At 33.0% G+C, this 17,836-nt stretch overlaps 1 protein-coding gene and 1 long non-coding RNA gene across 3 annotated transcripts; both read right to left on the bottom strand.

Annotated features, from left to right (window-relative positions):
- Nucleotides 1–3,066: 3,066 nt before the first annotated feature.
- Nucleotides 3,067–6,431, bottom strand: LOC109213453. Its single transcript, XR_002066019.1, has 2 exons — nt 5,964–6,431; nt 3,067–3,337 (listed from the first exon to the last, which is right to left on the bottom strand). It is a non-coding gene; the product is annotated as an uncharacterized LOC109213453 (long non-coding RNA).
- An 8,217-nt stretch (nt 6,432–14,648) lies between these two features.
- Nucleotides 14,649–16,597, bottom strand: LOC109213451 (peroxisomal and mitochondrial division factor 2). 2 transcript variants are annotated; one of them, XM_019377248.1, is made up of 3 exons: nt 16,422–16,597; nt 14,972–15,885; nt 14,649–14,870 (listed from the first exon to the last, which is right to left on the bottom strand). In XM_019377248.1, exon 2 carries the CDS (start codon nt 15,874–15,876, stop codon nt 14,995–14,997), a length of 882 nt encoding a protein of 293 aa, XP_019232793.1. In that variant the 5' UTR covers nt 15,877–15,885; nt 16,422–16,597; the 3' UTR covers nt 14,649–14,870; nt 14,972–14,994. The 2 variants fall into 2 exon arrangements, with proteins under 2 accessions (XP_019232793.1, XP_019232792.1); XM_019377247.1 differs by having other exon boundaries at nt 14,649–15,907.
- Between the last annotated feature and the right edge of the window lie 1,239 nt (nt 16,598–17,836).

Genomic DNA, 17,836 nt, shown 5'->3' on the forward strand with positions numbered 1-17,836 from the left:
ATTCAGCCATAATACTATTACTAGAGTTGTAACCTTTGTTCAAATACATAGAGTTCAAATTTTGGCTCCGCGTCTAATTGCTGGAGTAATTTGCATCCCTAACGTATATTAATTAAAGCCAACCCTATAACAAGAACCTAAGACTACTCTAGTTAATAACAAAATAGCACGGTCTAGTCAGTTTTCGAACAGGCCATTCAAAAATAGCCAATGTTTACCAAGTCAATGAAAAATAATCACTATTTTGCTGCAACAGAGACCGGTCCAGCATAATATACTGAAGTTCGGTGCACCTGTGTATGAACTTCTAGAATATTATGCTGGAACTCCAACACACGGAAAGTTCCAGCATAATATACTAGAGATTCGAGCACTTGTGTATGAACTTCCAACATATTATGCTGGATCGGTATACTTTGCTAGAACTGCAGTATATTATGTTGGAGTTCAAGTATACTTATGCTGGAACTCCAGCATAATATACTGGCGTATTCTCCGGGTTTTGAACAGTGTTTTCGCTCAAATTTATCTTTAAATGAAAAGTAGCAAGATTTCGATTACTTTTGAAACTGGACTATTTTTGAACAATCACTTGTAAATCTGGCTATTTTTAAATTTCTCCCCTAGTTAACTTATTAGTGATATATTGTATCCAAAAATTACATTCTTCTTTATTACGATGGTAAATTGCAAAACAAAGGACTAACTCACGTAGAGCACAAACACAAATCCACAAATCAGCTCTTTTCTGGTTCAGGATATTTTATTGGGAAACTTACACAAATGTCCCAAATAAATCTCAACTTACCAATCTCTAGCCATTAGTCATAGACTTACCAAAACTAGCCAACAAAAATTGAAAAATCAAATAATAGGGTTCTTTCTCTCAAAGAATCACATGCAAAAATCACCTTCCATATTTTTAAGAGTCATTAACAACACTAGATACAAGACGGAAAGGAAATTTCATGGACGGGGTAGCAAATAAGATGATGAAATACAAAAATCTATACAATATTTCAAAATTTTAAACAAAAAAGGAACTTTTTCAATGGGTATAGTTGAAATTCATTGAAAATATATAGATAAGTCAATATACAAAATTTGAGGAAGATTGGAGGTGATTTGGACTGATTTTGCATCAAAATTCGTAATTAAATCGAGTTCAAAAAAGTCTTCTGCAAAACATGTATCAAACATGTATCACGCATGTATCTCACACACAGGTATACATGGATATACATGTGATACACAATTGATACAAATATGATACATATGTGATACACAAATGATACACAGTGTGATACACATATCATTTTTTTCATGTTCAACTTTTACTTCGAATTTTCAATTCAAACCACCTCAAAACTTCACCAAATCATTCCAAAACTGAGATTCAAACTCCTTAAGTTGTGTCCAATCTATTCTAATAACACCCACTCAAAACAAAGCAAAAATTTGATATTTTTTTGCTACAAATAGCTAATTGGCTAATTTGGCTAATATTAGTAATATTTTATCTATTGGCCAATTTTTGTAATGAGCTACTTATAAATGGACATAGCTGGTAATTTCCCTATTTTATTCGAAATGTAGTGACTAAAATCTAAGGGGTCGTTTGGTAGGGTGTACAAGAATAGTATTTAATATGGCGTATTAGTAATGCTGGAATTATTTTTTATCGACTGTTTAGTTTGATGGTATTGCCAATGTCATGGTTTACAATGTATAAGAATAGTACTGAATAGGCAGTATAACGTAACTATTACTTATATTAGTTATACATAAGCTGAAAAATAGTAACAAATAAGGGATTAATAATACGAAAGCTAATACAATGGAGTCCTTAGAGTTTGTAGCATTAAAATCTTTACCGAAAAGAGCTAAATATACCCTTATACTATCAAAAAAGGTCTAAATATACCCCTCGTTATACTTTGAGTCCAAATATACCCTCGTCGTTATAGTATTTGTTCAGATATACCTTTTTTCCGTTAAGTTTGTCCAAAGTGGACATCCAATCTTACGTGGCACTAAGATTTGATGAGGTAACTTGCCACCTCACCGCTCCTAACCCATTTTAACCCTCTTCTATTTTTTTTTACACCACTAAAAGTTTCTTCCCATCCACCACTATTGCCACCATATCGCTATCGTGAAAAATATTGCATTTCAAATTTTAATCTTTTATATACGGATTAAGAGCGCTGAGGTGGCATGCCATGTGGCATCCACCTTATCAAATATCAGTGTCACATAGGATTGGATGTCCACCTTGGACAAATTTAACAGAAGAGGGGTATAATGAACCAATAGTATTACGACATGTGTATATTTGAACCCAAAGTATAACGAAGCATTTTCACATAATAGAGGGATATATCTTGCCCTTTGCCGAAATCTTCATCATAGCTATTCGGCAAATATGTTTGAGTTTGACAACTACATCTCAATCCCAAGTAAATTGAGATCGGATATATGAATTCTCACTGACCCATGCTGTTAAATTCAATCTCATCTCAGACATAAATATGTATGACAAAGCCATAAAATACCCACAAATTTAGCAACATCTTCACATAAAAAGAGAAAGAATCCTAAAATCTAAAATCAGTCCAATGCTCCTCACACATTTCAAAAAAAATTCACAATCTGCCTGCAATATTCACAGCTCCTCCACAGTAGGATGTTGAAGTTTGATACTTAGATGGTTTTCATTTTCAATATTGCAAGCATAATATATCCATGTCAGAGTAACAAGAAAGAAGACTAATCTTTAAGACTTTTAGACGACAAGGAAATTGGATATACAATAACAACAACAAATCCAGTGTAATCCCGCATATGGGGTTTGGGGAGGGTAGTATGTACGCAGACCTTACCCCTACCTTGAGAAAGTAGAGAGGCTGTTTCGGTAAACCCTCGGCTCAGGAAAGGCTCGGGAAAGGTAAAAAGGAGGGAGTAACGAGCAGGAAATTGGATATACAATACGCGTTAAATACCAAGTGATCATAGACCTCCACGCTAATTGAGCATTAGATCCTGATTGAAGTTTGAATAGGAACAGATCAAAACTCAGATAATATAATTATATAAACCTGAGTAGCTTTAGGATGCCAAAAAATACTTCATGCACTATGAATCATCACTACTGGTATTGTCAATATGATACAAAGCTTGATATGCTTCGCGGACCGATGGCTTCATTCCCTACTAAACTAACAATATAATTAGTTCACATGTTCCAGAAAATCAGAAGGAAGTTCAACCCGGTTTAACAGTTGACCACCAGCTCAAAACCTCTGAAGCAAGCTCAACTCCTACTTCTCTATCTGACCTGCAGAAGATATAGCAAGAAACAGTCAGAAATCAACAGTTGGAACAGCATCGGATCGAAATACCATTGGGATTGAGCAGTTGAAAAGGGAACACTTCATCTTCAAGAATAAAAAATATGGATCAAGCATCCGGCGAGTACAAACTAGTGCACCTTGCTTCAATTCCGAGCTTAGATCCCCCCCCCCCCCCTTCCCCCCAACAAAACACCCCATCCCACACTTTTAGGTTTCTCCTCCTCAAAGCCTAATTTCTTTTTAATGTGAAAAATCCCCGAGGGTCAGCAGTACATGGTAACTAAGTGGATAATCCCCCCCCCCCCCTCAAACCCTTCTCCACTTAAATACCGTGCTTTTATCTGCAGCTAGGTTTGAACTCATGACGTGCGTCCAACCCACATACCATGCGTTGTGCTCTTGATACTAGACCAAAGCCTGAGGGGAGGGCGCGTCAGCCTAATAGTATTTTCAGTAAGATGTTTAAAGCCAAGAGAAAAAATGGAGTAATATAACGTTGCATTTTGCCTTTGGCTTTTAGGTTCCATTTAAGACCTCTCTAACAATTTAGCACCATTTTCAATAAATTAGTGTTCCTCTTCAAGATGGACCACTAGAACCTCCTGTATCTTATAGTTAAGCACTGAAAATGCCACCCAACCATCTTAAAGAGATGTGTCTTCAACTCCGCCTCCCGCCTCCTAAGCGCAAAGGGACTCGTTAGTCATGTTTTTGCCTCTTCTTTTTCCTCATTACTCTTATCTGTTCATTCCCAGCAACTTCCGGAAGATTGAAAACACAAAGAAAGATAACTCAACTGTCCAGCACTGCAACTACTGATATATGAATTCTAAATCCTCCTCTCGTCTTAGCTCTTGAACAGCAGCGGCTCTTTATCCCTTCTTATAGAATCCAACCCCTTCGTTCACAATAATTACCTCAAAAAATCCTCACTGCATATCCTTGAAACAGATTTCAAGTAGCAATTTTTCCTACATGACAGGTCTAGAGCTTAGGCTGAATGGTTTCATGAAGAGAAATGAGAATGGAGTAGCCTTAGGCAATAGGCATCCAGCTGAAAGGTCTCTCACTAGTTGTCAATACCTAGAAAAGAAAGCATGAAATTCTAGGGACAAAAAAATTACCACTCCACATGAGCAACGTGAATTATATGATATACACCTAAACAGGCAAGCATAGGACTTTAAGCTCTGGATTTTATCTGCCTGTTCCTTATCATCTCAACCTATGTGACTCTTTTCTTTATCTGAATGACTTTTCTCTATTCCCACATTAAGTAAATGTATGATCTTTGAAAACATGTCAATTTTACAGAATGAACTGTAAAGTACTAAACTTTTTGCATATTTTTGCCACCATTATCTCAGAATTAGACCTGCAGGTACAGAATATTTTAGCAACAAGAGCCACATTAAACTATGCAGCTTAAAATGACAATGGAGTCCTTTGCGACTAAAGATTATATGCATCAGGGGAGATTTTTTATTACAATGGTGTCCGGTGTCTGGGCCAGCTTACACACACCTCAACTTCTCCCACCAGCACAGGTAGCAACAGGGGAACTTTGACCTTCACCGGCAGAAATTCTTAACCTCAAAATGAGGATCTACCTTAATTATTGATCCTTTGAAAACTCATTTTTATCAGGTAAAGTCAATCTTGTGAACACTCTTATATCCGCTATAGGGGAATTGTGAGAAATATTCACTGCTAGATGATTTTCACCTAAGAACCCCGAGATCTTTGAATTCCCTACAACCTATATTGTAGCGGACTCTCCAAAATGTTGCGGCACCCGTGTTGGATCCTCCAAAAATGAACTACTTTTGGAGGATCTGACACGCACCCGACCACATTTTCAGAGAGTCCGAGCAACATAGCCTGCAACGCCAGGTGGAAAAACTATATGCACCTTCTTTAATTGTGTTAAAGGGTGAATGCTCAAATAACTAAATCGCAAAACCTATAACCTCACTGCTATAAAGCTCCTCACTTTAATAGCTGATCTCTTGGCTCCCCTGGGAAGGTATGGGGGGAAGGTGGAGGAGATATCTTACTCAAAATTAAACCTCAAAGTCAAACTCATCCAACTAATATATCTATTAGGAGTTCCATTCACTACATAAGTCCCTGCTCTGAGCAAAATGTGCATATCAAGATTCAATCTTTCTGCTTCAACTATATATACAGGATAACATAATGAATTCTACAACAACAACAACCCACTATAATCCCACGTGTGGGGTCAGGGTACACAAACCATAACCCTAGCCCGGAGGGTAGAGAGGTTGTTTTCGAAAGACACTTGACACAAGGAAATGAAAAAGAGGCAATGGAAATAATATAATGAATTCTAATTGGAAAAATTACCATAACACGGAAGAAAACAAATGCTAAAGCCAGATCAGAAGCTCCTTAAATTTCCCATTCAGGGAAAAAAATTACATTTTTTAGACATAATGAATGGACCAAGTTGAAACCCCACACACAAAAAAAAAAGTGAATACAAAATCAAGAAATGAGCTTTATGAGCTCCCTTCATTTCCAGAAGCTTAATAAGTTTGTAAGTTAAAAAAATGAAAATAAAAAAAGGGGTTGTTTGTCCTTTACCTTTGTTGGGGGGAAAACCATCTTCCTGAAAAATGCAGTAGCAATGCCATGGCCAAAGAACTTAGTTTTGGTCCAAACAAACCCTAACTGGTCAAAGTGTTTTCACAAAAAAAAAAAAAAGGAGAAATACAGAGTGAGAAAATGCATTCAAACAGATCTTAAAAACACACACACACACACTCTTTCTCTCTCTCTCTCTCTCTCTCTTCTTGAAAAAAGATTTGTTCTTTCTCTTTTATTATTTGTCTTGTTCCATTAAAGGCAGAGACAGTTTTAACAGTGAAATTTTTTTTTCTTTTTTTTCTTTTTTCTGTGTGTGTGTGTGTGTGTGTTTTTGGGGTTTAAGAAGAGGTTTTTCATTTTCCCCAGGTGCACGAATTACGAAGAAGAGAAAAGGGAGCCAAAGTTGCATAGGGAATAATAATATGTTGAAACGGCTAAAGCCTACGCTAATATTTTTCGCAGCGCTCGTAATTTTCAAAGGTAGGTTTCTCACTTGAACTTCACAAACTGAAACTGTTTCAGTACTTAATATTTTTGGCTATTTGTTGAAAACTCCCTCCAATTTAACTAAGGGGCTATGAAGTCGTCTTTGTTAGGAAAGATTTTATCCTCCAATATTAGATTTGTCGATCCAGATTGAGATTTAGTCGGGTTCTAATACCAATAACGGATACCGTTAGTGGCGAAGCCACATGGTCATAAGGGTGGTCAACTGGCCATTCTTTATTGAAAAATTGTACTGTGTATATAGATAAAATATTACGTTTTAGAGGTATATAACACATATTGAACACCCTTTGTCGCGAGTTTTTTTCACTTCTTTTAAATTTGAATACCCTTGAGAAAAATTCCTAACTTCGCCACTGGATACCGGGAAACCAAAAAAAAAAGGGATTGTCTAGTTTTGTCGACAAAGGGTATTTGGATTGGCTTTTAAGCAGGCCAAAATCGGCTTGTTAATTTATTAATTATTATAACTTATAGTTATATGTTTATCATAAAATAAATTATATTTATCATAAAAATTATCTTATCTAAGCACAGTTGTATTTAAAATAAAATGACAAATAGAATATTTCGTATTTGAATGATTTGGAATCTAAAGTTTTAAAGAAATTACGCCCTTATAAGTGTAAAGAGTTCTAAGGTTATTTAAGTCATTTTAACAGAAAAAGAGCTTATCGGCACTTTTTTATCAAATACTGCAACAACTTATTATCAATTTAAGCACTTGCACCCGAACATGTAACTGCTTATTTATTAAATCAGTTTCAGCACTTAAAAGTGTTTTTCAGCACTTAATGCTTATCACCTACTTCAAATTAGCTAATCCAAACGGGCTTTAGATTTTTCCACGCGAATTCAGATTTAATCGGACCCCAATACCAATAAAGGATACCGGAAAACCAAAAAAAAAAAAGAGGGATTGTCTAGTTTTGTCAACAAAAGGGAGTTTAGATTGGCTTTTAAGCAGGTCAAAATCGACTTTTAAGCTTTTTCAATATTTGGCAAAGATAAAAGCCGCTTAAAATAAATAAAAAATTGCTTAAAACAACCTCAGTTTATTATTTTTTGGCTTAAAAGTTATTTCTGCTGAAAAGTAATTTTTTAAGCCAATCCAAAGGGGCTCAAATTATATTGGAATCATGATGCAAAGATTATAATATTGGAATAAAAAAAAAATTATTATTTAGTACTAGTGGTTTGTTTGATTTCTTGAATTAAAACGAGATATAAGGCGTATAATCCAAAATAGGCATTCAATTTGAACTTAGACAAACTTTGATAAACTTTTAAATAATTGTTAATTTTAATTTTAATAATGGCCTTCTTAAAGAATTTTGGGAGAAGAGCTTTGAGAAAAAGACATTGTTGTCATTTGCTTGTTTTATTTGTGGATTAGCTAAGCTTCTCTAGGTCAAAAGTACTTTTCTTTTTTTCTAAAAAAAATATTTTTTTTAAAGTTAAAGTGTTTGGCCAAGTTTTTAGAGAAAAAAGTATTTTTGAATAGAAACCGAAAAAAATAGCTTCTCTAGAAAAATATTTTTTGAAAAGCACTTTTGAGAAAAAAAACATTTAGAAGTATTTTTTAAAAACTTGGCGAAACATTAATTGCTGCTCAAAAGTGTTTTTCAAATAAATTAGTCAAACACAAACTGTTTCTCACCAAAAGTACTTTTTGGAAAAGGCATTTCTCAAAAAATGCTGATTTTTGCAGTTTGGTCAAACAGGCTATAAGTACTGTTATTCCACATTTAATGTGCTATAAAATAATAGAAAATTTATGGAATAAAATAATGTCGGAATTACTTTTTTCAAAATTAAAATTTTCAACCAAAAATGAGATAAAATAATTCCAAAAGTTTATCTTGGGATTATTTTCTTCATCCATTGGTTTAACATAGTGGCTATATTTACAAAAAATTTCTTACTATTAACTTATTTACATTGAAGAACAAACCAATAAATGCGCATGCACCTGCTATTATATGATGAATTCACTCTATGGTAAAATATATATAGTTGACTGTATACTTAAATAATCTATATTATTATAAAAGCATGAATACAGTGTCGGTTTACTAAAATAGCCTTAAAATATCTATTTCATATGGATAAAATTGTAATAACCAAACTTTTGCCTGATATCTTGACTTTGAGTTCAATTCAGAGTTCTATTTAACGTTTGTAAACGAGACCACTAAAAGAATCTTAGTCTGAATAGCCCTGCGACTAGGTTGATTACAATCTGTATTTACTTCCATGTGTAGTATTCCTTCGAATAGGGCAAATCGTAAGGTAAACATTTTTTCTAAAACTAATACGTAGGTTTCCAAAGTAAATTGTGAAATAATATGAATCATGAATGAGTTGACGAAAAACCTAGGAGACATAGTTGAACAAAACTAATTAAACTAATGGATTATTTTCATATTTAGAGGTAGGTCTTGCACATAGGACAAAAACGTACATACTTTGGTGTATGTATCTTAAACTTAAAGTATACGTACTAACTATTTTCATATTTACGACTTTTAAAGCAAAGCTTTTTATCCATCCGCTAGAATCTGTTACAAATTAGACATTATATAGTTCTTGTGTGGTACATATTGCAGTGGTTAAATCTTTTACGAAAACCCGAACAAAATCTTTGTTGATTCTGCATGGTCCTAAGAAAGTTCTAAGAGTAAATTTATAAAATTTTAATTGATTTCAAAAGTTATAAATATTAGAAAAATTAATATAAAGATAGTTATGTTATATAGTTCAAACAGGGGAAAAATTTGTATAAGATAAAATTTTAATTGATTGACAAGTCCTATATATTAGGATTTCCAACATAATTCAAATGAAGAAATATTTAATAGAAAAAATTTTCATTGATTTCAAAATCCTAATATTATGAAAATAATTAAATGAGAATTTTATCCAACATAATTTTTTTAAAGGGTAAAAAATTGATATTTTAAAGGCAAAAATTTTATTTATGAAAGTTTACACTAACAGGAAATATTAATAGTTTAAATTATGTATTGCGTTAAAAGTTTATTATCTTTTACATATAAAATTAACAATAGTAGTTGGGCCTACATGTGCATGGCACGTGAAATACAATGGTGGTTTACGAAAATAATCTTATAATATTAACTATAATAACTCGCAATAAAAGGACATAACTGGAATTCCAGACATAACTCTTGTAATTCTATTGGTTTTTAGGACATAATACTACACATTAGGAATCCTTCATGATTATCTTTAGGAAGCATGTTAGTATAATTATTTTTGGGCATAGACATATAATACTACATATTAGCATATAAACCTAATATCTCTAAGAATACGTTAAGTTTCCTATTGCTATAATTACTTTCAGAATATAGACGTGTTTTTAGCCATGTAATTCTATTACTTTTAGGATATACTTCTTAAAAATACCTATTACTAATTTAATTTAAAAACGTTTTATATTGTCCTACTACCGATTTGATTTGAGAATGTATTATGTTGTCCAAATTCATTTAGAAAAAGGAGAGCCATTATAAACAGTAGACTCTGGTATTGCAGGATTATTCTTTATAGATGTGTCGATGGAATCAAAATAATATTCCTATATCATGCATTACTTGCAAATATTAGATCAAGAGGCGAGATACTGTTAGCAATAATAAAAAGTGGTGTACCAACAACGATTTTATTATGCAGTTAACTCACTTAGATTTTGATATACCTCTTCAAACAACTGAAATAATCATCACGAATATATCAATGCATAGCAATGATACTAAATTTATAAGGAAAGTAAAGTTTATGATATGTAATGAAGAGCTTATGGCTAAGCGTAAAACAATAGAAACAATTGACCAGAACTTTCAGAGATACATGGGATATTAATGAACCATTTGTTGGAAAAGTAATAGTTTAGGAGATGATTTCTGTTAAGTACTACAAGTAGTTCCAAAATTGATGAAACCATAGACTGTAAAAGCTAGCTTACCAAAATTATACGTATGACCTCAAATGGAAAAAATTCAACTGAGAAGAAATATAAAAGTAATAACATATCTAACATTTAGTGACTTCTTGCTTCGTGTCGGAAACAAAGAAGAGCATCAAATAAAACATAATTTCGTTCTTCCAGAACACTTGGTTATCAACCCCAATTGTAATAGTAGTGCATTTAATAAGGAAAATATTTCCATCATTCGATTAAAATGCAATTTGTGCAAATTAGATGATGGAAATTAAAGAGCTATTAGCAGAAATGAATATGTTGATCAACTAAATAAAATGTTTATTGCTAAGTTTCAGGTAAAAATAAATTTTTTTCCCAGTTTGACGCAACAGAAGATGATACCAACCATTACTACCAAGAAGAATACTTTAATACTTTAATATAAAATGGCCTTCTACCACGCATGTTTGTTTGTCAAGTTCATTATCTTACTTATGTTAGTTTCACCATATGTATAATAGACTAAGCTAAAATTGATCTTCAATAGATTGAATTTGAAGAAGAATTTACCTGTCAACTACTAAAAATTTTAAATATGCTGAATAACTTATTTAATAACACATTGACGGAATTTAGAACTTTTGATAATAACGTCATACATACAGAAATTAAAATATTGGTCAATGAACTTCTAAATATGTGTTTATCCCCAAATTCAACTTTGGTCTTCCGAAACTAAAGAAAAATCCTTTTAAATTTTGTGCAAATAATTTTCAGTATATTTATATTTTGTAATTGTAATAAATAAAACACAATGAGAAACATCCTAAATATTGAACATTTTTTTACCGCAATCTGTTTTATTACATGAACAACTATATGTTGCACTTTCAAGAGGGATATCAATATCGACAACAAGAGTGATGGTTATGGCAGGCCAACTAAAGAAATTAACGAAAAGATACACAGAAAAACGTATACAAAGAAGTGTTCGTTAAGATAACATAACATTAAATACTTTCAAACTGTATTTAATGTTATGTTATCTTAACGAACATGACTAAATTTATCATTTGTGTAAGTTCTGATGATGTCCTTTCATTTTGAATTCACGTACTATACTAATGTAATAACAGTTTTTGGCATTTAGATGATTGCTTTATTATTATACATATTTTTCTCAATAATTAAATTTTATTGTTCCTTCATATAAATAAATATTTAAATCATCATGTGCCATTATCAACGTGCAACGCACGTTCATAGATACTAGTTGATGAAGGTTGTGTAGTCGTAGACCTAGCTCATAAATTATGATGTTACGTGAATTCAGTAACTTTTGTACCGACGGTATATTTGTATTAAAAAAATTACTATAAATATTTAATTATGAACTTAATTATTATTATTAACTCGAAGTCGTTATAGGAATTCATAAGCTCCACATCCTGAATTAGTCTCTTATCATAGATTGATTATTGTTTTTTTTTTTTTTTTACTTTTAGCCCGCCAGAAACTATTTACACTCTGTAGCCAAAAAAATACTCCTTCTGTTTCAATTTAGATGAGGTAGTTTGACTCGTGATGGAGTTTAAAAAAAAATTGAAACTTGTGGTCTTAAAACCTTAAGGCGTAAAAGCTTTGTGGGACCATGACATTTTTGTGGTTATAAAAGCTTCTCATTAAGGGTAAAATGAAGAGTTTAAAATTGAATTATTTTCAAATTTAGAAACGTGTCATTTGTTTTGGAACAGACTAAAAAGGAAAGTACTTCATCTAATTCGAAACGGAGAGAGTATTTAAAATTTGTATAATTTTTGTACATAACATACAGAATGTATATATATAAAAAAAACTATACAAAAAAAATATAATTTCCAATTATTATTTTAAGAGCGACTATACATTGGCATTTACCGTTGATTTGTTAGTGTAAAACTGACCTAACAATTTATTGCTTGATTTCACCAGACCAGAAAGTAGATACTACTATTGCCTAGGCAAGGATCTGCATTGGTAACTTACAACTTTGTGTTGGATCCATAATTTAAACAGCCTAAGGTTCTTTCAAAGGCTACTAAAACCCCAGTCTATTCTTTTAGTTAGTTCAACTTTTCTTGTGACAATAGTTATAGTTGATGTGTTTTGTATGTTAAAGTTACTACTAGGAGTATTATTTTTCAGAAATATATTTTTAATAGAAAAATCATTTTTCGGTACTTGAATATCGGCAAATGAAGGGAAGCCTTGGCGTAACTGGTAAAGTTGTTGTCATGTGACCAGGAAGTCACGGGTTCAAACCGTGGAAACAACCTCTTGCATAAATGCAGGGTAAGGCTGCGTACAATAGACTCTTATGGTCCGGTCCTTCTTCGAACCCCGTGCATAGCGAAAGCTTAGTGTATCGGGCTGCCTTTTTTGAATACCAGGAAAACATTTTTCATTAACATGGAGGAAATGATTTTCCTCCCTACTGTGAAGGACGAATGTCATTTTCTTTATAACTATCTAAAAGTTTTAATTTCATATTACTTATTAAATAATCTTTAAAAAATTCCATCAAACAATACTCTAATTTGCTACTGTTTTTATTAATATGTACGATACATTATACACGAGTGTTTACGAGAAAAGGATGCATAAGAAGTTAAGAAACATTTCTAAGATCTTCAACTATAGAAATGGTAGCCCGGTGTACAAAACATCTCGCATTCATGTAGGGTTGGGGGAAGGGTCGTACCCCTAGGAGTGTGATGTAAACAGTACTCCCTCCGGTCCAAAATAAGTGATTTTTTGGATGTTTTCACACAGATTAAAAAATCCATCTTTTAGCATTAATTAGCAATGAAATTGACCATATTAACCTTTACTATCTCACATAAACACTCCTAACACATACTCCAACACTATTTACTCCAAGGACAATGTAGGAAAGAAATAATTAATTCATTCTTGAAATCTGGAAAAATCACTTATTTTGGACCACAAAAAAAAGGCCAAAAAATCACTTATTTTGGATCGAAGGGAGTATATCCTAATGCAAGCATTAATGGTTGCTTCAACGGCTTGAACTCGTGATCTATAGGTCAGATGGAGACAATTTTATTCTAAGATCTTCAACTATATAGAATATAGATCATATTTCAAGAACGACAACTATAAGGTTAATTTTCCATCATCCAACACATATAACATAAGCAATAATATCTATCATATCCAAATACAACATTGGGAAAGAGACTAGTTTCATCATTGGTTTTCACTCTTTGTGCACCATCCTCTTGGGATTTCATTCAAGAATGATGTTACATAGTCATATACCACTTCAGCTAGATAAGACAACCTTCCCAAGAGAGATCATAAGCCAAAACTTTATAAAGAATTTAGCAAATGCATAAATTACTAGTGTTTCAAAGGAAACAAGTCCACAACAAGCAGGGGAATGTGACATACACATAACCATCTAGGGTGATAGCCAAAAAAGAAAGGTGTAGTGTTAGCAAAAACACTAGCCAACATAAATTAGCAAGCTATGATACATCACACAATGTACAAATTGAGTTTCAATTATTGCCACGGCGAAGCACTTCTAGATACTATAATACATATTGAATGTAGAAAGGCATGAACATACAAAATAGACAGCAATTCACTCAGATCAGACCTGTTTATTTCAAGAGGTTTCAGGAGAAAATTTCCTTTTTTATCAGTTTGGTTGCAGGAACAAGGTTAAGCATGAGTAATTAAAAGACCTTCAAATTTAGGTCATTTCAAAACAACCTCATACCACCACCCTGCCGGCCACCCTTCCACAAAAAGAAAAAACAAAAGAAATCCGAGGGGGATAGGGAGTGCCTAACTTAATGCTGCAAAGACATATTCTTATACCACCATCAATACAACTATGAAATGAAGGGAAAGATCAATCGAAGATATTAGAGCACAGCAAGTTCATTGCAGCACCTCGTCTATCAGGTCAGAGTCACTTTAGACAAGATACAACTACCTTTACTAAAGAAAGGTACAAAATACTGAAATAGGGCTCTCTTTCTAGTTTTCCCAATACTTTAAGCTATTTAAAAACGAAGGCAGGCATCAGTCATTAAACCGATCAGAAGGAAAATCCCCGTAAGATTGTCATAAGATTGCAACAGCAACAATCTGGCTTCAATGCAACATAGCATTAACACTTCAGGCAGCCAAAATAATCAACCAAAGGAGAGTTATATAGGAACTCAATTATTTGAGACATTCAATACTATATATGAATCCAGTGTTGAAGTGCAATACAAATGCTTTTTTTGAATGGTTACACCAACAAACCTTGTTTAAATGGAAAAAAAAGGTTGCGATAAAAACTCACAGAAAGAGAAGTACTAACAGAAATATGTTGCTTTGTCCACTTTCGCAAACAAAACGTACTTCATGGCCACTAGCCAACATCCAATCTAGTGTCAAGTGAGATAAAAAGCTAAGTAAGAAAGCGCAACATAAGCAAAGTGCTATCAAAATTGTAAAATCCATAACTTGGTCAGACAAAAAACTCGACCTGTTCAAGACCAAGTTCTGAGTTTATGGTTTTCTTGCACATCGAAAATAGCACAAAATGCCTACAATAGCAACTGCAACAACTGAAGATACAGCCACCACTGTCAAATCTACTTTTACACCCGAAGATACAACCTTATTCTCCGCTCCTGGAATTCCATTAACATTGCTGTCAACATCTCTTTCATTAATCAACGTTTCCTTCTCCTCTAACTTCTTCTCCAACTCAGCCACTTTACCCATCATCTCCGTTATCCTCTTCTCCAACTCATCTTTCACCATATGAAGCGCCTCCTTCTCCTTTTTCCATGCCTCGTTGTTCATCACAGTAGCCTCTAAATCCTCAATCTTCTTCTTTAAGCCCCTAATTTCTTTCTCCTTCACTTCTACTTCAGCCCTCTGATCATTTCCACTAGCTTCCAACTTCTCGACTTTCAACAATAACAAATTCCTTTCACTCTCAATGGCACTCAATTTTCCACTCTTCTCGTCATCACTACTCTGCAACCCCCCCAGAGCCAACTTCAGTTTCGATAACTCCGAATTCGATTCTTCTAGATCGTTCATCGCAGTTATGAGATCATGCTGCAGCCGCGAGTGTTCGCCCTCGAGCTCCGCTGCTCGTGCAGCTACTGATCCTAAAGCCTTATTCTCCGACTCAAACTTCTCTGCCTTCTTCTGTAACTCGACCTTCTCGTTCTCCATTTCCTCAATCGAGTGCTTCAATTTCTCAATCCTCTCTTTGACAACTTGGTTCTCATGAAAAAGTTGATTGTTCTCTTGCTCTAAGGCAGCTATTTTCTGCGTCAAAGGAGAGGTTTTCAATGCACCATCAGAATCCTCCTCTCCTTCGATCTCCACTGCATCATCAAAAACCTCCCCGTTGGCAACATTCTCGTCAGCCATAGCAATAACCTGAATTGATCAAATAATATACCTGTCAATCAGTGGCGAAACCAAAAATTATGCTGAGGATGTTCAAGATGTATTATATATGTACAAAAAGTAATGTCTGGCCAATATATACATTGTATAATTTTTTACATATACAATATAATTTTTTCAGCAAAGAGTTGTTCAACTGATAAATACATAAATGAAAGTTTGAGAAAATTGAGAAACAGCAAATTTACTGACCGAGAAATGAAATTTTTTGAAATCATCCAATTATGAAAAAATAAATTAAATAGGCTCAATTATATGGAATTCGATTTACAAGAACAGAACTAAGAATTTCCGTTCCTAATATGTAATTTACAACAATAAAATCTACCCTTGAATCCCAAAGTAATAAGATCCTAAATATCCATTTCATTTCAAATATGTATTAAAATTCTAATAATTTTACTAGTGCGAGGAACCTGAACGGAAAAAAAAAAGAACAGAAAATCAAATAATCAAATATCAAATGACAAACAAAAATAAAAATTAGTGGAATGTGAACACTGTACCTGAGAAATGAAGAATGTGAATTCGATTGGAATTAGGGCTTTGATTGTTACTGTATTATTTGATTCGAAATATGGAATCTAAAAATTAATGGGTTGTGGAATTGTAAGGTGGCGAATGATGATACGATGTGATTATTGGACAGCACCGAATCAGAAGAATGATTTTTGATTAGTGGGCGCCATGTGCCTAAAGGACTCAACTTTCCTTCTTTTACACAAAAAGCCCAAATTCCAAATGGATTGGTATTTGGGAATAAAATTGGCAAATAGCCACATTTTGGATTGGCTATTAGAGTTTGGCTATCTTTTCAATTGTATTGACAAAATAGTCACTTAAAAATATGGAATTTTTACATTCCTATGCCACATAGGAAACCTTATTACCCTCAATGTTTAAAGTTTGACTTAATTACATTTAGTATACCAAATTACCAATTCTATACCATAATTAATTAATGGTATAATTAATTGTACATTTTTTACTCCTTAAATAAAGGAATCTGCACGTTTCTCTCTCCTAACCCCTCAGTCCCACCCACGTTTTACTCATGCCCACGTTCTTTTTATCCTTTTCCATCTTCTAAAACCAAATTCTCCCTCTAAATTCACAGAAAATTGAAGAAACCCTTCAGCAAAGTTGGTTCCCCATTTTACTCCAGTTGAAGTTCATCAATGAAGAACAACAAAATTCATCAAAATTGAAGTCAAATCTTCAAAGTTCATACACACATTTACCTTCAGCTTCAAATTTTCTCAATGAAGAAGAACAAACCTTCAAATAGACAAGAGAGCAGCAATTCCACCGTTGACAGTCATTAAAAAGCTTTAAAGTTTTTGAATTCAGATTTGGGTTTTCAAAAATCATTATTTATTTTGATTGGGTGTTGTTGAAAATAATTGGGAATATGTTTTGGAGTTTATATCTCAATTTTGAGGGGTTTTGGTGAAGATTAGACTTGGTTTTGACTGAAATTCAGATTGAAACTCAAAGAAGAAGACATATTCAAAAATTATAGATAAATTGTAGAAAAATTATAGATAAATTGTAGACTGTTTTTTGCAGAAGATTTTGTAGAAGTTTTAGTCGTTTTGGATTTGTAAAAACAGAAAACAATGCATCTACAATCAGAATACAAATAATCTACAATTTATCTACAAAATATCTACAAACTGGATACATTGAATTTTAATATCCCAATTCACATTTCAATTGTAGCATAATTGGCATTTTCGACATAATTGTGTTTTTTGCAGAAGATTTGTAGAAGTTTTAGTCGTTTTTTATTTGTGAAAACAGAAAACAAAGCACCTACAATTAGAATACAAATAATCTATAATTTTATCTACAAAATATCTACAAACTGGGTACATTGAATTTTTATATCCCAATTCCCATCCAATTGTAGCATAATTGT

Source organism: Nicotiana attenuata, unplaced genomic scaffold, assembly GCF_001879085.1.
Source record: "Nicotiana attenuata strain UT unplaced genomic scaffold, NIATTr2, whole genome shotgun sequence".
Taxonomy (NCBI): Eukaryota; Viridiplantae; Streptophyta; class Magnoliopsida; order Solanales; family Solanaceae; genus Nicotiana; species Nicotiana attenuata.

Excerpts from the sequence above, each read along its gene's own strand:
- LOC109213451 (XM_019377248.1), bottom strand. The coding sequence starts at position 15,876 with ATGGCTGACGAGAATGTTGCCAACGGGGAGGTTTTTGATGATGCAGTG.